At 42.1% G+C, this 22,007-nt stretch overlaps 1 protein-coding gene across 1 annotated transcript in view; it reads left to right on the top strand.

Moving 5' to 3' along the window:
* SH3KBP1 (SH3 domain containing kinase binding protein 1) overlaps nt 1-22,007 on the top strand; it is a 281,799-nt gene that overhangs the window by 244,212 nt on the left and 15,580 nt on the right. The window contains exons 12-13 of the mRNA XM_018554851.1: nt 5,540-5,702; nt 10,209-10,294. Of these exons, the coding sequence (XP_018410353.1) occupies nt 5,540-5,702; nt 10,209-10,294 (249 nt within the window). The remainder of the gene's footprint in view (nt 1-5,539; nt 5,703-10,208; nt 10,295-22,007) is intronic.

Below are 22,007 nucleotides of genomic sequence, written 5' to 3'. Positions count from 1 at the left end.
TGAAAACACATATGCAAACTGATGAAAACTAATTAAGGGGAATTTATCACAACTGGAGCAGACAAAATTTGGAGCAGCTGTGTATGGCAGCCAATCAGCTTCTCTCTTCAGTTTGTTCAGTTAAGGTTTGAAAATGAAAGAGAGAGACTGATTGGTTACCATGCTCAGCTGCTCCAGGTTTTGTCTGCTCCAGTTTTGATAAATTCCCTTCATTCTGTATTCATCAGTTTTATATGCAACAGAACTGGCACCCGTGTAAAAGGGGCCACATGAGAAAAGGAAGAACTGGCCAGGTAAAAAAGTTGGAAAATCTCCATTAACAATAGTAAGAGTTCCTGATGCTTGAAGCACAGATTATAACCTTCAAAGGTTCTAAGGGTTATAGTCTACATCAAGGGTAGCCAAACTCCGGCCCTCCAGCTGTGGTGGAACTACAAATCCCATGAGGCATTGCAAGATTCTCATAGCCACAGACATGACTCCCGGAGAGAGATGCATCATGGGATTTGTAGTTTCACCACAGCTGGAGGGCCGGAGTTTGGCTACCCCTGGTCTACATCCTTGGTTCTCAACTGGTCTGTCCCGACCCCCTTTTCAGTGGGTCACCGCATGCCTTCCAGTTTTCTAGGTGAGAGGCCCCTCAGCCTCCCCATAGCGCAGCACTGTCAGTTCACACGCCAAGCAGCCGGGACGGGAGTGACGTCACATTCTGGCTCCCGGCACCTCTACAGGGCACGCAAGGGAGCTGTACAAGCAATGCGCTTATAGATGGAGCTCCATCATAGCACAGTAGCCCACACTGGACCCCAAGCTAAGCATCCAATCCAGTTCTCCTAAGATAGGGAGACAGGGTGGATCTTCAAAAAAACATATATTTTTTTTTTTTTTGAGTGTGTGTATATGTGTGTGTGAGGTTGTGTCTGTGGTTGTGTGTGTCTGTCAGTGTTTTTGAAGGCCCGTTCACACTAGTACAGTCCCATGCGATTAACGCACTGTACCAAGCAAAATTGCACCTACCGCGATTTCAGGTGTGGGAGGTGTGTTGCATTGCCATTTATTTGAATAGCACCCCAAACACACCTCCAACCTACAGTTTGATCGCCCGCACCGGTTCAGCAATGCCACGTGTTTCAGTGCGGTGTGACTTGGGTCGCGACTTAATGACCAGGGACAAATGTGGGTCCTGAGGTTACACCGGTTGTGAACCACTGGTCTACATGACCTGTTTAACAGCACCTTGAAAAAGCAAAAATGTACTATTGTTTGTCATATCATCTAGTTAGATGTCAGTATTTAAACATCAACTCCATAAAGAACAGAATCTCAATGCAGTTTCAGAAAAGCTATAGTACATGTCAAAACATTTATGAGCTATATTGCAGTAGATATGCATGCAGAAGAATTCAAGACATTAGGGACGGTGTGTGTCCATTCCTCCTCAGCATGGCAGAGCTATTAATCATATGAATGGATCAGACCCAGCAGTGCTCCCAATTATCTTAAAGCAGCAAATAATTCTGTGTGTCTGGTATAGGAGATATCATGATTTGCATTAGTAGCTCTTCCAGCTTTAGAAACGGAGACAATATTGCAGAAAGACTGCATGTAGAGATCCCGGCAGTTCTGCCAAAAGCATAGACATGTTCCTGTTTAGGCTGCCATCAGATTAATGACTGTTGATGTCTGGTTGCCATAAGTTGCAGCACTATTATTTTCACACCGTGTTATCAAATAAAGAGCTACTCTGACTACATTTAAACCACTGCTAGGTTATTTGCATTTTTTTCTACTGTTTTAAAACTGTTCAGACAAGTCTATGGGAGCTGTATGAGTAGGGTTGCCACCTGTCCAGGATTCACCCGGACAGTTCGGGTTTTGAATGCTGTGTCTGGGTTTCATGGCAGCAGAAACCCAGACACAAGATGTCAGGCAGACAGGGGCAACCAAAATGAAGGTAGGGCCTACTGGCTCCCCACTGAAAATAGTCTGACATGATATTTACATATGAATGGGTGGCGCTATTTACATATGAATACGCCGCAACTCATTCTCCCGAAAAAAAATGGCCGTGCGTCGCTAGAGTGTTCGGGTTTCGCTTGAACAAAAGGTGGCAACCCTATGTATGAGGCAGGTCACCTACAGGTTACATGCACCTGCAATTAATTCTGAATAATCTTGGAAGCATCTTTAATTGATGTCAAAAGCATGGTGGATTTAAAGCAGGTGGACACAGGCACTGAAAGAACTTGCACTACTCACATAAGGGGTCACTTTAAGACATAAGTAATAACAGGTCAAATATTACACTATTAGGTCTTCATTGTCTTTTTTAGCATCATATATAAGCATAAGGAATTAAAAATATTCAGTATATACAGTATTTTTGGTGTATGTATTTGCAAATCATAAAACATTAGATCTTTAAAATCTTTAGAACATCTTTACAGTTTAAATTTGAGAAAACCCCTCTATATGTTTATCTGTTCCTATTCACACAGCATATGGAAAACTAATTCTTAAAAAAAACATTACTTACCTTTTAGATGTTTTGTTGTAGCAGCAGTGGTGTATTCTGGTTTCTGGCGTTCCCCCCCCCCTAAATTTACCCCACCCGACTGTGGTCTCAGGAGGGCTCTGCAAGGTTTGTGGTGGGCTTTGCAGGCTGCCCCCTATGGATTCTGCAAAGCCCACCACAGATCCTTTAAAGCCCCCTAAAACCCGGATACTGCAGGATCTCGGGAAGGTTCTGCAGGATCTGTGGTGAGCTTTGCAGGCTGCAGAGTACACTATGGATCCTGCAAAGCCCCCCTGAGACCCGACAAAGCCCCCTACGGATCCTGCAGAGCCAACCAAAGGGTATTGCACAGCACACCTGAGACTCTTTGGTGGGCTGTGCAGAATCTATGCTGGGCTCTGCCAGCACAGTCCTCTTACCTTGCACGGCCTAACCTCTTTGGTACACGGCCTCCTTGTCCTTGGCGCCCGACTGGACGGCCTCCTCATCCTCGGTGTCCAACACAGCCTCCTTGTCATCTTCGCTGCCCAACTGGAGCTCCGGCGACTACTCCGTCTGTCTCTGTCCCCTGCCTCCTCCATCTTCGCCCCCCGCCTCTTCCGTCTCTGGAGCCACTCGACAAATTTTCTTCTCTCATGGGGGCCGCTTGCCAAATTTCATACTATAAAATAAAATTTAACTGTATCCTCTATGGCACTACAGACACCAATATACACACAATAAGACCCCATTCATATCTGTAGGTTTATATATATATATTTTACAACCCCAGTCTGTGTCCCCCCACACACATTTAAAATCCCCCCTTCCCCCTCATATAAAATATAATCTAGAGCCCCCTCTTCTGCTTACCTTGTTGCAGGGAGGAGGCTGTGAGGTGGCACGTCTGTCCCGGTCTGCAGACCTTCCCAATTGATCCTGCACAATCCTTTCAGTGAACGCTGGCCGAAAGGATCCGACTGCAGGCGCAGACTCAGATACACGGTCTGCATCCGACAGAGATGCAGACCGTGTAGCTGCTCCCGCAAGTCAGGTATGCGGTCCGTGACCGCGTACCTGACATCTGAGCTGGCTGCGGGTCACAAAGTACCGGCCCACGGGCCGCAAGTGGACTCTGCTGCCCGAGGCAAACGCCTTGTTTGCCTCATGGCAGATACGCCGCTGTGTAGCAGGCAAGATAGCTGAATCCAGGTTTTTCTGAGCACCTTCTTTATAGAAAGACTTAGGACTGAAATTTGAGGATTGTGTTTCTCTTATTAACTCCATTAAAGGAGAATTAGGGGGCTAGTCAAAAACACTCATCCCCAAAATTCAAGCTGACCTGTGACGCTGAAGTTGTCACAGATCGGCTCTATTGATCGAGAAATCAGCGAACACATACCACCGATCGCTGATTTCCCGATCCTCTCCCTGCAGAGTGTTGACTGTCAGGTATCCCTCCCCACAGAGATCCCCCCCCCCTCTATTTTTCTAGCGCTGACTGGGGGGAATGGATGGGGTAGGGGGCGGGCACAGCTGGCTCTGCTTCTAGAGGGGCAGAGGCAGCTGTCAATCAGGCAGAGGGGTGGACCTTGACAGTATTGTCAGGATCTGTCCCGGTTGTGGCATGGCTCTGCGCTCTCAGCATATAGTGGGCAATAGCCCCTATATGCTGAGTTTTGGGTCACCAGAGGACATTAGTATATGTCCTCCCATGGCCCCGAAGAGAACTATGGGCAAAAAAGGTTGCCCCGCAGTTCTCCTTTAACATACAGTAGCTAAGCCAGGCATTTAATAATTTAACCCCTCACCGCTCTGCCCAACATTACAAAGAAGCAGCAAGTAGAAATTTTAACCCTTAAAGCCCAGAAACCCTAACCCAAGTAAAAGCAATTTAAATTGTAAAAAGGTTTTTTTTAGCTTACACTATGTGAATGGGAACATGTAACAATTATAAAATAGGTGTTATCCCAATTTGGCTGCAAACGTGGAAATATACTTTATATCACTGATGCAGGAAGTGGGAAAATGTCTCCAATGATGACATTACAGCAATAAAAAAACATTTTTTTAAATATGGGGATTTGTTAAAATCTCTTTTTCATTGCTGTCTGCTCTGTGTTGGGGAGGTTTTCCTGTACTTCCTCTTTCAGAGGCCATTATTACTGAGATAGAAGGGGTGGGAGGAATCTCAGCAGTGAGAATAAGGCCCCTTTCACAGGGCCTGATTAGGAGACGACTTGTGCATCTCTGATCCGTTTGTTTTTCCCAACCTGGCCGAAGTTGGGTGTAACTGGGTTTAAACGGATGCCTGTCTGTTTACACATGGCTGCCTATAGATTTACATTGGGCATTTGATCGTGTCCACCTGAAAAAATGACAGGCAAACCCGATTGGACCACCCGTGTGAAAGGGGCCTTGAAGCCTATCAAGGTTCTAACTTTTACCTCACTCACAAATATTTTTGGCTGGAATTCCAATACAAAACATGCATTTTAATTGTTAATTGTATTTATTTATTTGACTGGTTATATTGCTGATTCTAATATTACTGATAATACAGGTACAGAAAGGAGAGCCTCCTGTTTAAACAAGTATATTAGGGCCTGTTATAAGAACTCTTATGTAGTCTCACCAGTTCAGGAGACAGTCCAGGATACAGTTGTCATTCATCAGGCAGAACCTGGTTGGATGGCAACACATTTACTTCACTGGATTAGCATTCTTATTTACTGGACTGTGTCCTAAACTGCACGGTACACATTGTTGAAATTGCCCTCCTTTCCCTTTCTTAGACTAAAGTAGCAGGTTCACTGAATATTTATGAAGCATTTTGTTTAGGAACAAGCTACGGTCAGCACTTTTTGGTAACCATATAGATGAATGAATCACTTTGCACATATCTAATGCTACTGTTCTATTTATATTTTGCTGTTCCTAACAGGGTTTATCAATTTTCTTCAGCTTTATACTGCGTATGTATGTATGCTTTTGGACATAAAACACTTTCCTGGTAATATCAAAATATATGATTTTATTTTGCAGAGAGGCCAGAGAGAGATCACAAAGTAGATCCCCCCCTAAAGCACTCAGTGCCTGCTATACCTCCAAAGAAGCCTCGTCCTCCAAAAACAACCTCTTCAAATAAAGCAGGCACATTGCCACCAAGAAGACCAGAGAGACCAGCAGGACCTGTAACACACACAAGGTAAGGTTTTAATACAGAGACCCCTACTTTACTTGTTGTTTGATATATCTGTGGCTCAGAAATCTAAAGCTAACCGGTTATAACTATAAACCAGTGTAGAGTCAGAAAGTCAGTACCACCAGGTGCCTACACACACAGTACCTATAGAATCCTGAAACTCTACACTTCTATGCCTAGGCTCTGGGTTTCTGGTTTGGAAAAAGCCAGTGCCCATGACTGGTGCCCACAATTGACTGTGCGAAGTGGTAAAATAGGGGAGAGTACCTAATTGCTGACTTCCTGAAAATTCTGTATTTGCATATACTGTAGATTTGCAGGGCTCGCAGGGTACTGTGGGGCAGAGATTCAAGATTCTGGAGGTATGTAAGAGAAACTGTTAGCGTCCCTTTTGCAATTCTGCACGATTACAAACTTGTCATCTAGTGAAAAAAATGATGTCTTTATTGCTTTGCTTTTGGCTGTCAGTGGCCATGATTACTTCCACTGGTTTTCGCAAAACCACACTGCACAGCCAGGAAACGTGCTCTATTACTTCCTGGTTCAGCTATATGGCTTCTTGGGTCACCTCCCTGCTCACTGGACAGAAGTGATAATGTTGATTCGTTATGCAGTTATCATAGTGGAAACAGGTGAAATTGGGGTTGTGCATCTGACTTTCAGGGTGGCTGAAGTATGTAATTCACAAGACGGTCTAGACAGGATTAAAAATGTATTTCAACTCTGTTTGCCTACAGTCCTCCTTTGTTTTCTAGCAGATTCAAGATTGGGAGGGGGAGCATATAACACAATCATGGCAGGCATAAATAAGATTACAGTTATGTATGTCCACTCGGAACATGTTACTGCACATAAAACTTGCCAAAAAAAAACCGAGACAGAACGCAACAGATTGGAAGGAAACTGGAAGGTCAACAGACCCTCCGTTCACTTGTGAGTGGTTTGCGATTTTTTGGTGATTGCACACTTATGCCTAACATGCTCCACCTTCCAGACACTGCAGCTTACAGTGGGAGGGTTTTAATATCAGGGGCATTACTGTCAATCTGGAGAGAAGTTTGCAGGGCTAGGTGTGACCAGGTGCTGACTGACACACTACAGGCTTTTGATTCTGCAGTGACAATGCTGATAGCCATGCACCCTGCAATGTCTATTCACCCCACTATGACAGAAGCAGGAATCACCTACATGATGGTGAAAATGCTGTTCTCAATTCAGGAGCAGTGCAGCAGCATTGTTACCCAATTACAGGAAGCCCTGAGTATTGGGTGAGTATAACTTTTTTTTAATTTCCTCCCTACACCAAAACAAGCGGTCAACACTTGCAGTGCTGGGTTGCCCCACTGCAAGGGTTAATGAAGGTTTTGCCCGGAGTTCTTCTTTAATACATAGATATTAATATTTCCCCTATAATGTTCAGCGTAGACCGGTTACATCAGATGAACATTTTCTTAGTAGATGTCTTAAAAAGCAACATGATAGAAATGAAACTATACGTCTAATTTATTTAGCTGATACTTTTCTAGGCCTCATGAGAAATTGAGCTCTAAATGAATTACTGGGCCCTCTATAGGCTTCTCCTAGTTTCTGTAATAACTTGACAGACTTGGATGTTGTAAAGGTGACTCCTTTGGCAATTATGTAATCTGAGTATGATGTACTAGCAGTGGAGTTATATTTATCTTCTACTGCCTGCTAAGCTTGGGTCAGTGAAAAAAGCTGTGTTGTAGAATGTCAGCAATTCATAGCAGAATTAAATCTGCAAGTACTCTTAAGCTGGACATACACTGCCGTATTTTTTTTTCCGTTCCACTTGCGGGCTAAAGAAAAAATAGAGCATATACGTCCATCAATGCGGTTTGATCGAGGAATCCCTTTCATACAATATATCATTTATATATACGATTGCATCTGCATGTGCTATTTTCTTTTGGTTCCCCTGCAAAGTTCCACACCTGCTTGTTGATCTGCCCGTAAAGTCCACCTAATGCAGCTCCCAGTGATGCTGTGGCAACACTGCTGCACTACTCTAGAATTCACTACTCTAGAGTTGCCGACCTTTTGTAGGCTGTGTCTGCTTGCAATACAATGGGATGAAAGTTGCAGGGGACGTGGCTATTAGCATTGTCACTGCTGGTTGACAAACCTGTAGCTTATCAGTCAGCATCTGGCCACACCTAATCCTACCCACTACTTTCTGGATTGACAGCACTGCCTCTGTTGCTGGAACCCTCCCACTGTGAGCTGCAGTGTCTGGGTGGGGAAGCATGGGAGAAACAAAAGAAGAATCATTTGGTTCACTCAGGGAAGGTAAAAATGTTTTTTTGTTTACTTTCAGAGGCTTGCATATCACATAGTAACTAGATTTAGGACTTGTTTAGCCTGGCATACAGAAGCCTTCAAACATACTTTAAATATAGACTTTTGGCAATGGTCATCCAGGAAAGACCTTTCTCAAGGTCACAATATGCATATGTCGCCTGCTCCCCATGTGGAAATCCCTAGGCAGGGAGCTATATAAAAAAAAGTGTTTTCAAGAATTTATTGCAGGTATTCATATAGCATCGACAATTTACGACTAAATCTAAAAGATAAAACTGTATTGATTTAATAAATAACAAATATTTGTAAAATGTTACATTGCGCCTTTTTGCGTACATTTAACCGCAACACAGTGTATCACAACGCACAGCAATGAGTCACAACGTTTTGCCACACACTGCCACACAGTTAAATTATGTTATTTTGAAAAGAAATAATCACGCACTGCGATGTGTTCTGTAGCATTTGTTATTTTTGTTATTTTTACTGCTGGGGGGGGGGGGGGCTTTGAGGAAATATCAGGGGTCTAAACAGGCCCCTGACATTTCCCTTTTGAAATAGAAAAAGAAATTGAGGACACAGAGTCCTCCATCTTTTTTTCTGCAGCCTCTGTTCTAAATGAATGGAGATCACTCAGTACAGAGGCTTCCCATTTATTCAGAAACTGGTGATAGTAAAAGCTTTACTATTATCCAGTTATGAGTGGGTAGAAACCTCTATAGTGAGTGCTACTACCCATTCAGAAACTCATGAATGAACAGGAAGTGATGTAAAGCACTCCTGTTCATTCATAACTAGGGACACATACCGTGTTTCCCCGAAAATAAGACAGTGTCTTTATTTATTTTTTTTCACGAAAAAAGACACTAGGTCTTATTTTCGGGGGATGTCTTACCTGGCTGCTGCTGTCCGCTCTGCCGTCCAGGGAGCCACAAACAGAAACACAGGTGGGCGTGCGTGCGGGCGTGTCTGGCAGGGGGGTGGGGGCGTGTCTGGTACGGGGGCGGGAGGGAGCTGCCTCTCCGCTCTGATGTCATCCAGAGAGCAACAGCGTGCGGGTAGGTGGACGGGCGAGGGGGCGGGAGGGAGCTGCGGCCGGTCTTCACATGTGAAATTGAATTACATGTGCAGCTACCCCGAAGGTAAGATGTCTGTAATATAAGACCTACCCCGAACTAGGTCTTATTTTCGGGGTAGGTCTTATATTACAGAAATCCCCGAATATAGCACTAGGTCTTATTTTCGGGGTAGGTCTTACTTTCGGGGAAACACGGTAGTACTATGTGTCCCCAGTTGTTTACAAACACTGGAGTGATCAGCTGCTCTGCATACAATGGTAAATCGGATCCTCCACTCGGCCACACACAGAGCAGCTGTCATCCTCCTCCGCCAGCTTCAGCTGTCATTTTCTCCTCGGATCCCCGCTGCCTCAGCCCATATAGGCGGGGGAGAGCAGCGGGGATCCAAGGAGAAGCATGGATAGGGCAGGAGAGCCTGCAGATGCTGTTGGCGGCGAGGGGGGGAGATGACCAGATTTTTGGCTGATAGCTTTTCAGCCGCTGATGACAGCTATTATTTTAAAGGAGACCGTCACGGGGGGACCATTCTGATAAAAGTTCATGGTCCCTAAAGCTATCATGAGCTTATAGCAGAAGGGAGAAAGCCACCGACATAAGGCATACTGAGGTGACCAGCTACAAACAGTTGTGTTCCGCCTTAAGCCTTAAGTCGGTGGCAGTGAAATGGTTAATGTAAATTTAAAAGACTAGGAATCGACTTTAATGTAACTTTAAAAGATGATGGATACCCCTTTAAGGTAACTTTTAAATACTATGGACCCCTTTAATATAACTTTAAAAGGCTATGGATCCCCTTCAATGTACCTTTTTAAATACTACGGATCCCCCTTTATTGTAATTTTAAAAGGCTATAGATCCTCTTTCATGTAACTTTTAAATACTATGGATTTTCTATAATGTCATTTTTAAAGGGTATTAATAAACAGTTTAACCAGCTGTACACAATGAACTAAAGGATAAAATGAGGAAGACTGTGTTCACTGAATGTATCTAAATGCAGATTTCTCCTGTTTGAGGTATATCTGCAAATGTGCATCTTGTGTATTCCTGCATACATTAGGAGAAAAGAAATATCTTATGAATCATCTTTTACTTTTCTGCCACACAGGAGCGAGAGCCCAAAAGCAGAGGTAGGAATCAGTACTGTATCCAGCACTCCAGACAGAGACTCATCAGATAAGAGCAATGACATTGGTAAGTCCTAAATGTTTTTTCTGCCAGGTTATAAATATCTTCAGAGTCCCAGCTCTGTCATGCACACTGACAGATTCATACACATCCTAAATACCAGCCTACACAAATACTTGTAATAAACGTCTTCAGTCCTGAGGGTGTTTTATACTGGACACTGATCTAGTAAAGAGAAATCTGTAGGAAGATATTATAACATATCTCATACTGTTCCTTCTTATAATGAGGCAAAGTCTAAAGTTGTAAGAACTCTGATCATACAGTATTTCCTATGAGGCCAAAAAAGTAATCATCTGGATTTTTTAGTAAAATTCTCCTAACAACATTTGCAAATTAAATTCCTTTTTGTACAACTGTTTCTTTTGAGAAAGGACTGGAAAATATTAAAAGTAACATAAATAATTTAAATGTGACAATTGTAATCACTGCCGATGGTACAAATACTAGAACTACAGACTGTCACAGTGTTTATCAGTCTAACTCGTGTAAACCGAGAACAAACTTCCCATTTGGATGTCTATCAGCTTTATGCAATAAAGAGTTCTTATTCCTAAATTGTAACTAAGGAGAAAATCAAACATTGCATATATGACACATATTTGTAAATAGCTTTAACACTCACTGCATTTTTTGGTTTTATAAGTCACCCTATATTACGTGTTGATCCTACCAGTAGATTTATTATTTTTTCACTGCCTGTAATGGGCCAAGATGTTCAGGAACAGTGGCATCTACAGTGTGGGAGCAAACCTTATTACACTGGCATCCCAATGGGAGCATCATTTACAGTGTTCCTAAACAGTCAAATTAGATATATTAGTTATGGAACAGATAAATATTAGTCCTATTAAATAAAGATTTTGGATTCTAATATATATTGTTAGCTACACCCACATAGGGAATGTTTTTGTTTTTCCTGATTTTGTACTTTTGTGCTTTCTGCACTTTAATATTTTACCAGATTGCAAAGAACTCTTATTACTTAAAAAAAAAAATGTTTTCTCACTTTAGAGCGGGTGACAATGGTCACTAAGACAAAGAGAGTGAAATTTTCACTATCTGCATGAGCTTCAGGCCTTGCTGCTATCCAGCATTCCTGGGTGTGTTGGATATTAGCACCCAGCAGGGAACACACTATCTGACATACGTGTTAGAATGCATTGGCGTCTGGACGTAATGAAGACCATTTTCATTTGGTGCCCGCTGGAGCGGGGAGCTTCTTTTGCAGGGGGGCAGATAGCTGGATATTTTTTTTAGAGAAGCAGCAGGGTTGTTTTTAATTCTCTTTAGAACTCCATTAAGATTTGCTGACAGATGAATGATATGCAGGTATACTGTATTAACTCAACCTTTCATAAGTGATTTCATATACACTTGTACCTGGTCATTCCACTAACGTTTGTCAAAGGTTGCTGTAAAAGAAATACCGGTACATGTTTCTGGATTTTTGATCATCCCCATTTCTTGCTCTTGTCCTTTTTATATATCTGATCCTGTGAAACATAATTTAGTTGGCCAAAAGTATTGTACCCATTTAGACCTCCCCTTTCTTGACTTGGTGCCAGTGTGAACTACAAGTTGGTTAGAGTTAGACTGTACAATAACCAAGTGAACTAGTAAGAAAATCAGTTAATTGGAGCAGGCTCATGCAACAGAGCTACATGCCATGTGTTTTTCCTTCAGGCTACCTCTGTCCTTGGGATTTCCATGTAAACTGAACTTTACCCAGCCTACAAATGAGTCTATGGTAACAACAGTGCTGAAGAGCAGGTACCTACTGGTGCCTTAATAACTTGATAGTCTTCAAACTGATATCTGTGTTATCATGGAGTCCTTTGGACTTTAGACCCAGGCTGTATATGGGGCCATACAACGTATCCTCAAATTGAGATTAAGCCGCACCCTTCTTTCATTTGATCTCCACCGCTGTTATTTATTTGTCACCTGCCAGTGCTCCTACTGCTCAACGTGGCTTTGGTAAGTGACAGGGACAGCACCAGGAAAACGTGGGGCTCAGTGTCAACTTAGAGAACAGCCCAGCCACTGTGGTCTTGAGGTCGAAAGGGGCTTCCCAGAGAATTTACTTAAACACCAACACAGGTACTTGGTGCTTGCACTTCACCACTGTTTTTACCTTAGGCATGTTTTAGTTTAATTAATTAAATTACTTTCCTCCAGAGTGGCCAGTCAATAGCCAGGTTGCAGCCACTGTTGAGGGTGGAGCTGGCTGAGTATTATTAAAGTTGAGAGATTGGACACTTTGGTTGTGATAGTGCAGCTAATTGGATAGTGTGGTAGTGACACTGGAGTAGATCAGACAGCCTAGTGGGGAAAGGGATGCAACAGGTCAATGTGTTAATGACAGCAGAGCAGAGTACGCTTTGTGGTGATGACTGTGAAGTAGACCGGGGAATGAGATGGCGAATGGGGAGCAGATGGCAATGTAGTTGTCACTGAAAAATCCTTATGAGTGTTTCTGGCGTGATAAGGCCATTTATATTTACTGGACAAGAACATCAATAGTGTATTTACAATATACTAGCATAATATTAGTTCTTAACTTATTAACATATACTGCCTGGCCAAAAAAAAGCCACACACTCTCTAATATTTAGTTAGACCGCCTTTAGCTTTGATTACGACATTCACCGTGACAACGTTTCAATAAGCTTATGCAATGTCACAACATTTATTTCCATCCAGAGTTGCATTCATTTTTCACCAAGATCTTGTAGTGATGATGGTAGTCTAGGACTACTCCGTAAAGTCTTCTCCAGCGCATCCCAAATGGGGTTAAGGTTTGAATTCTGTGGTGGCCAATCCATGCGTGAAAATTATGCATCATGTTCCCTGAACCACTCTTTCATAGTTTGAGCCCAATGAATCCTGGCATTGTCATCTTGCAATATGCCCGTGCCGTCAGGAAAGAAAAAAATCCATTGATGGAGAAACACGGTCATTCAGTATATTCAGGTAGGCAGCTGATCTCATTTGTTGCCAGATGAAACATATTAATCACTGCAGTAATTGTCCAATGGAAGTCTCTTACCTATTTGCTTAGCTACATCCAGGTTGTGACTTTTTTTTTGGCCCGGCTAAATGTTTGCTAAATATGCCGTAGGGTAAATTCAAAAATACATGCAATCTACATTTTCCACCTTATAAATATACATTACTGCATACACAAAGGTGTGAACAAGCTCAGAGCCTAATGAACAAGTGATCTGAGTGTTGATAGATGGTCAGCATGCCACACACATATACTATGCATACACTCAACAACCCCAAATCAGAGAGGCTGTCATTTATCATCTATGGAAGTAGTGAATCCCCATGCACATTTTGTAAAATTAGTGGTAGATTGTGCAGTGCATCTAGAATTGCCTAACTCCCCAATGTGCGTAATACTGTTATAAACTCAGTATAAAGAGATAGCATTTCATGTACTTTCACTGCTTTTCGTTTTTTAAGTCATTAAAGATAATGGAGAGCTCTTATGTGCGGTGCTGAGTTTGAACTAACACTTTGCTAGTGAGGCAAGTTCTCTGGTGTAAACAAATCATAGAAGATTTGACATTTGTCACCTCTCCAATGTCATCTGTTCTAGTCACTCAGCCACTTTTACTCTGAAGCTACGAGCAGTGAGAGACCAAAACTTTCTTCCTTGTGTGCCAGGTAAGATTTTATTGCATTGCGCAGGCAGGAATCAGGAGATTTCTACTTTTAATATTATAGCTCAGTATTCCTAATGATCTGATTTGAGCCATAGCTGCAGAGGTCTACATGCCTTACTTCATGTTACATTTTTATTTTTGAATGTTTAGATTGCATTTTTATGAGAAGTACTATGCTGTTTTTATTTTATAGGGATTTTCTAAACCTTAAGTTTTATGAAGATTGCTGTGTAAGGACAAGTGTTGGGGAAATGTATATATTTTTAGATCTCAGTCTCATGTATTCATATGAGAGGATAACTGCCTGTAACAGTCAGAATTAGGAAGCAGTTTCCCTAGTATCACCTATTCATTTCTTGGTTATATATTACGTAATGATGAGAATGATAAAAGACGTATAGGGCAGAGTATAATGATGATGTACAAAGTTCAGTAACTCTGAAGCCAAGTCACAGAAATATGAATTTTGTTTGCTATGGGTTCATTACCGCTTACTATTTATTTTGTTCATTGATATAAAGCAAATAGATTTTCCACCAATTCCTGAGTGCATAGACTGTTTGCTCCTGCTGGCATGAGTATGCTGGTTGACATACTATGTTTTTGGGCTGGGGCAGAGACTACAACACAATGTACAATCTTCATGCTGATAGTGCTCCTGGTGGGATCTGAACACAATCTCACCCCCCTTCTCTGCATTATACAGCCATATATACATCACCCTGCCTTTTCTACCCCTCAGTGGCTATACATACACAATCTCACCCACCATTCTTCACATCATACTGCCATATATAGATCAGCTTGCCCCTTCTACCTCTCAGTGGCTATACATACAGCATCTCAGCCCCTTCCCCATACCATACAGCCATATATGTACACCATCTCACTTCAACCCCTCAGTGGCTATACATACTCCATTTTACCCCAACCGGAAGTAAAAAGCTTCCCACTCACAGTAGCTATATATGCTCCATTTAACATTCTAGAAGCAGTTTATATTTTATGACCATTACATTTGCACTTTACATGTCCATTTATATATTTACATTTGTTTGAGAAACCTTTCCACATTTTACTGGGGAACATATGCTGCAAATACCTAGGCCTAGTGACACCCCTGGTAACCTTTCCTTTTCCATATGCTCAGTTTATAATTGTTCAGGTTATTGACAGGTATGTGCAAAGCCAATATTCATTTATTTTCATCTTCAACAAAATATGTAATTTGGCTTGAAGTGCCCAAACGTTTGTATATATGAGATCTCAATTTACAAACTACCAATTTATGGGGATTAATTGTAAGTATCCCTTTTTGGAACTACGTTTCATTTATCCACCATACCCCAAATTTCAGATAAGGATGACAGGGGTAGTTCCGACACCGACATCTTAAATGAGAGAAGAGGCGCTGCATGAGGGATTGGCACAGAATCATGTGTTCAGACTGACAAGGTCATATTTTATGCAGTGGAAGTGGGTAGAAAGCTTTTTAAATAACAAAAACAGGCAGATTTAAAACTCAGGTTGAGATTCCACAGAGAAATTGCAGGCTTTTTCGAGAGGAGTTACCCTTTAAATATTTTCTATTGGGGCTGCTGAGACTCTGCTGCGTTTATGCTATCATCCTGGCTGATCTTATTTATCTATAGAGAGCTTGCAACTCCTTTTTTTCTGCTGAATGGAAAATAAGCATTGTTGTCAGTTTATACATTTTACTCTCAGTTTTATAAATTAGCATTGTCACGCTCCTTGGGGATAATCTACGGACGCAGATGTCATTTTTCTACTGGATGCGGAAGTGGGAAATGTTTCATTTGTATTGCACTGGGAATTTATTTCTTGGTGTTGTATGAAAAGTGCCAAATTGGCTATCATTTTATTAGCTGTAAAGATGACATAAAAACAAAGTAGGGTCTACAGCATAGTTTTAAGCACTTTTTATTGTGTTTGATAAAATGGAATAAATGCTCAACCAAATAATGGCGTTGCAACATGTTTCTTAGTGTTTAGTGTTTCAATCTGCAGCAGTGTGGAGATGTAGAGAGATAAAAAGTATAATAGCTGACATAACAGTATGTAATTCGTGTCTCTTAATGGCACTTTAATTGCTATTGTTTAATTGTTATTTATATAGTTGTAGTATACACATTTCATTACCTCATGGATAAATGGATCCAACCATAGTCTACATAGGACATATGGTGAAAATAAGGCGAAAGACGTTTGAATAGATACAGGAAAATAAAATCAGGCCTAAAAGGTGGATTTGAAGATAAGCCATGTGATTCCAAGCTGGAGACAATCAGAAATCAAGCCCTGCTGTCTCTGTTTCATTTTCATGTCTGTATTATACCATTATTATAAGTGATGCTTCTCTTTTCCATTCATTTTCCATCAAGCGTTCCTCATTTGCATCTCTTTACCATGGGTAACTACTCTTCTTCAATTGATGAGGGTAAGGCTTTCTCTCCACTTTCTGTTCCAAGAGTGTCTTTTGCTGTAGTTGTAGAATGCATGTCTGCACTGTCACTATTCCATCCCCTTCTCAGTGCAAGCTCTGCAGTACATGGTGTAATGTATTCCTAAAGTATTACATGTGTCACATCAGTTTCTCTCAACTTTATATCTCCCACTCTGCTTGGTTAGGCTATGCACTTCCCAACACATTCTGATCGCTGCAGCCGATCACTAGAGGTTTTTTTTGTGTTTTTTTTTTCTGGTATCTGTGAAAAAAAAAGCACACACTTGATTGGTACTCTGGGCAACACACATTTTAATTCCAATCACCTTTAAAGAAGGAAAATCTTTAGCTATGTAGGGTTATCAGTAAGGATCCATTCACACCTAAGCATGTTGTCAATCAGCGCAATAAAACGCTCAACCCCAGGAATCCCATTCAGTTCTAAGTCCCCTGTTCACACCTGGGCATTTTGTGGCAGTCAGATATACGTCTGTCACAAAATACTATGAGCTACTTTGGGGCAGATTTAGCGTGTTTTCTCTCCATTGACTCAATAGAAAACGCTTGAAAAACGCGCGTTGCAACTACTTTTGAGCAGATTCAGCGCGTTTTGCCCATGCACATGAATATGCCATAATCAGCTCGCAATCTGCTCAGTATGCAACAATCTGCTCAATATGCCACAATCTGCTCCTAAAAACGCACAAAAAATACTAACAAAAGCCGCACGTACGACGTGCGTAATAGGTGTCTCTTAGGTGCGAATGCAGCCTTAAAGAGATTAATGTTCAAAGCCCATCGCACTCCTAACCGATAAGTCCCTGAGGATTGGTGGGTGCTGAGGTGGAAAACGCCGGGCGCCGTTCAATGCAAGAAGAACAAGGATCACCGTCACTCCAAGACTAATGATCAAAATGTTTTCTATTGACTCATACTCATATTATCACATAACAGTGATGTTTCGGAGCCACATAGGGTCCCCTCATCAGACAAACCAGGACCTATGTGGCCCTGAAATGTCGCTTTTTTATGATATGAGTATTCGTCAATAAAGATGTAAAGTACTGGTGATCCTTGTTCTTCTATCAGTTAAAGAGAGACACTGTCACCTTGGCCATTCCGGGCAAAGAGACAGCATCTGTGAAAAGGAGCCATCCCTCCCCCATCCTAATCACGAATACTGAAGTAGTGCTCCCCCTGTTGCTCCTTCTGCTGTCTCAGCCATCAAACATACTCTGTGCTTCTGAGTATGTGTATGACCTCCTCCCATGTATGAGTGCTCGGGTCTATAAACCGCTTGCTAGGCCCGAGCATTATCACATGACGGAAGCAGTGATGTCACCGCTCCCTCTTGCGTCCAACACCAACCAACACTAAGGAATATGGTGACGGCTGTGAAGGAGGAAAGAGTAGCAGGTGGGTGCTGGCAAGGAGAATATCAGTCAGTCAGGGTAGATCCCTACACAGCCACTGTGTCTTTTTAAGATCCTTAACATGGTGAGGTACAAACCAACATACAGTATACATTTTATTTATGTGATCATGCTGCAGTCAGATGCACTCACGACTTCTAATTCTTAGGATAACCTATTCCGAGTCTAAAAAGTATTTGACAGCATTTAGAAGGGATTTAAATATTTGTGTTTGCTACAATTAACCTGTTTGTGAGCATGATTCAAAGAACTAACTGCATTATATTATTATTATATTTTATATTTAGCATTTATCAATGCTAAATATTAGATATAACACTAGTTAAATCCATAGACATTTTTATACAGAATTTCATAGGTAACATGTAAATAACCAAACAAAAATGTTACCTTTTTGCAAAAGTCAAAATAAACAATAAATAATATTCCATGGAGTTGATTTACTAAAGGAAAATTGTCTGTTCACTTTGCAAATAGGCTGTTCACGTTGCAAGGGAATTTTTACAATATCAAGAAATTTCCACTTAGCTTAGTGAAGTGGGTGAAGTTTTGGATCCACCATCCACCATCCAATCATGTGCAAGCAAAAATACTTTCCTTTTTTTTTTCCGCTGCAAGTGATTTAGTATTCTTTGCAAAGTAAATTTTCACCATATTCACGCTATTCACTAAAGGAAAAATTCTATTGAAAAATGAAGAGCCTACTTGCTTAGAGCAAATCAATCCCTATGTATGGATAGGCAAAGGTGGCCTAAACTTACCCATTGGAGCCTTAAAACATAACTATGGCCAAACTTTTATATAGTTCTTCTTTGGGTCACAGGAGTACATTTTCTAATGTACTCCTATGACCAAAAGTCAGCATATAGCGTGCTATTGCCCGCTATATGCTGACAGCGGAGAGCTGCAGTCAGTGGTGGACCTAAGGAACAAAGGGCCCTGGTGCAAGATTTTTTTCTCGGGGCTCCCCCCCTTTCTGCTCCCGGGGGGGGGGGGGCCGGAACTGTATCTCACTGGCCCATTTTTCTCAGCTGTCTCTGCACTAAAGGAGCTCACACTCTAATGTCCCCCCATAGTCACACACTATTATTTTACATTTATATAGCTCTAACATATATCGTAGTACTGTACAGAGAACACTGAGCCAGTCACATCAGTCTTTGGTGCAGAGGTCAGGGTGTGACGCACAATGCAGAGGTCAGCAGATGTGACGCAGAAAGAACGAGAACTTACAGTGCACACAGATGTGATTTCTCTGCCCTCATGCTCTCTTGCTCTCCAGGTGGTGGTGGGGGGCGATTGCAGCCATATTTCCAGCATTTCCTAATTTGAACCTCCCAGCAGACTCCTTGTGTCTTCTCCCCAGGACCCGCTCTCCTGTAGTCTCCAGCCGGCCAATGGTGATCCTGCAGTCTTCCTTTTATAGCCTATAGCAGCTAAAGTGGGCGGAGGAAGCTGCCGGCAGCCGACGAACTGCACGATCACTGAAGCGGGCACATAGTAGTGCCAGCTGAACAGATTCTTCTCCTCCTCGGCCAAGGAGAAGAATCTGTACAGCTGTCACTACCATGTGCCCGCTCCAGTGATCGAGAGCGGCAATCACACTTCTCGGCTCTCCTCCTCTACACTCACTTGGCCTACAAGGCTCGGCTCTGCTGACAGCGCTCTGCTCTCTACCTATCCAAGCGCTCCTTTAGTGTCACCTACAAATCTAAACTCCTCTTCCTCTTTCTGTAGGGGTCCCCCAAGGCTCTAAACTTGGACCCCTTTTCTTCTCTATCTACACCTCCTTCCTTGGTCAGTTAATAACCTCACATGGCTTCCAATACCATCTCTATGCCGATAACACTCAAATCTTTCTTTCTACTCCACAACTCACCCCCTCAGTGTCCTTGCGTGTCACTAATCTACTAACTGACACATCAGTCTGGATGTCACAACACTTCTTAAAACTCAACCTTTCAAAAACTGAGATCATTATATTTTCTCGCTGTCAGCGCGCAGGGCCAATCACAGGCACTGAGACATGTTCCCGGTCCGCACCTGCAGAGATCGGTAAAAGTCTCAGTGCCTGTGATTGGCCCTGCGCGCTGACGGTTTCCTGGCGGGCTCGGCACGAGGCGCTTGGGAACACGCCCGAGCCCATCACTAGTTGTTAACACAACTATCCAACCCTCCCCCCATGCCAAGGTCCTAGGTGTCATCCTTGACTCAGACCTCACCTTTCTTCTCCACATCCAATCACTATCCAAATCCTGCCACCTTCCCCTTCTTAACATCTCCAAAATACGCTCCTTCACCAATGAAACCGCAAAATTACTCATCCACTCACTTGTTACAATTGCAACTCCCTCCTCATTGGCCTACCTCTACACAGGCTATCCCCCTTCAGTCTATCATGAATTCAGCTGCTAGTGTCTGCAACCCCCTCTGTCAATCCCTACACTGGCTTCCAATAGCCCAAAAAGGATAAAATTCAAAATATTAACAACCACTTACAAAGCCATCCACAACTCTGCCCTCCGGCTTTATCTCAAACCTGGTTTTAAAGTATCACCCTAACCGTCCCCTCTGCTCTTCCAAAGACCTTCTGCTTTCCAGCTCCCTCGTCAACTCTTCCCATGCTCACCTCCAGGACTTCACTAAAGTCTCTCCCATCCTATGGAACTCTTTTCCCCAACCTATCTCCCACTCTGACTGTCTTTAGGCGATCCCTTAAGACTCATCTCTCCAGGGAAGCCTATCCCACCTCAACCTAACCACTGAACAATCACTTTCTCAAACAATTCATCCCCACACAGCTACCTCCTCATGTATCACTTGCCCCTCCCTTTTAGATTGTAAGCCCTCCCGGGCAGGGCCCTCCTTACCATCTTGTCTTGAATTGTATTGTGATTGTAATGTCTTCCTTATATTGTAAAGCGATGCACAAACTGTTGGCGCTATATAAATCCTGTATAATAATAATAATAATCTTGTAGTGCAAGTATACAGGGACACGTGCAGAATAAGGCCTGGATACTTGTGGAGATGCTAATAAGGCATTAATATCAATAAAATAAAAGGGAAGGCAAAAGGAAAGAAGGGGAGGAAGTTAACATATGGGGTACTTGAAAAGGAAAGGCAAACACTAAATACCAAGAAGGGGTATGACAAAAGAGTCATGAAAAAGTGAGAAAAGAGGGCAAGGAAAAGGGTGAGTGGGGCAGAATGAAGGGAATCTAGGAGAATGGGGAAGAAGAGACCCTTTGTTACTTTTATTATAAATGGAAATGTATTTCTGGATGTCCTCCAAATATTTCTTTTTTTACATATTGTGATTTTAGAAATATGGCGACAAGATCCCGCACATGCTATTTATGATGTACTTGCGTTCACAGCACCATTGTGATCCGCCATTATGAGGTAAAACCTTTTTTCAAATGGAAACCAAGCACCATTTGTATGACATCCAAATGCACCATTGTATAATAACTGTTTTCAAATTGCTTTCACATTTTTAAATATACATGCTTTACCAAATTACCAATATTTAAATCTGTCTAGCTAACCTATTCAACCTACCACAATGCACTTGCTGTATTCTTGTTTTATAATATTTGGATGGGTTGGGTGAAGATCTCTTTGTAGTTTAAACTGAAAGATTGTATTTCAATACATTTGGGACTCCCAAGTTTACATAGTTTGACAAGATACTGAAAGTCTGGTTGAGGACCATATAGGGTTATTAATCTTTTCGTGCAAAGCCTGTAGGGGATTTTCATGGGGAGTACAAAAGTATTACATCGGTTTCAGCAGTGGCATCCTCTTAACTGATGCAATCCCTCCTAACCCAGACAGATTATATTTCTCCCTGGAATGTAGTTATCCTGTTAGGCAATGGAGTGATATATTTTGTGCTAAATAAAGAAGAGTAAGAGGTGGTGATTCTCACTCCCAGATAATTAGGATACTGCATGTATATTGCATGTACATCTATTTTATGTGTAGCATCTGAGTGCTGTGAAAATAATTTCTGTAGGCCAGTATTGTACAACAAATCCTGTATACATTAATGGATAGTAGTGGGGTTAATTGTTGCTTGAACAGCATGGATGTAGTATTTCATGAGTCTGGGTGCAATAAAGGAATACATCTTCTCTTAG

This window comes from Nanorana parkeri, unplaced genomic scaffold, assembly GCF_000935625.1.
Source record: "Nanorana parkeri isolate BGI_ZX_2015 unplaced genomic scaffold, ASM93562v1 scaffold175, whole genome shotgun sequence".
NCBI classification, from domain to species: Eukaryota; Metazoa; Chordata; class Amphibia; order Anura; family Dicroglossidae; genus Nanorana; species Nanorana parkeri.
This window is presented reverse-complemented; position numbering and strand designations above follow the sequence as displayed.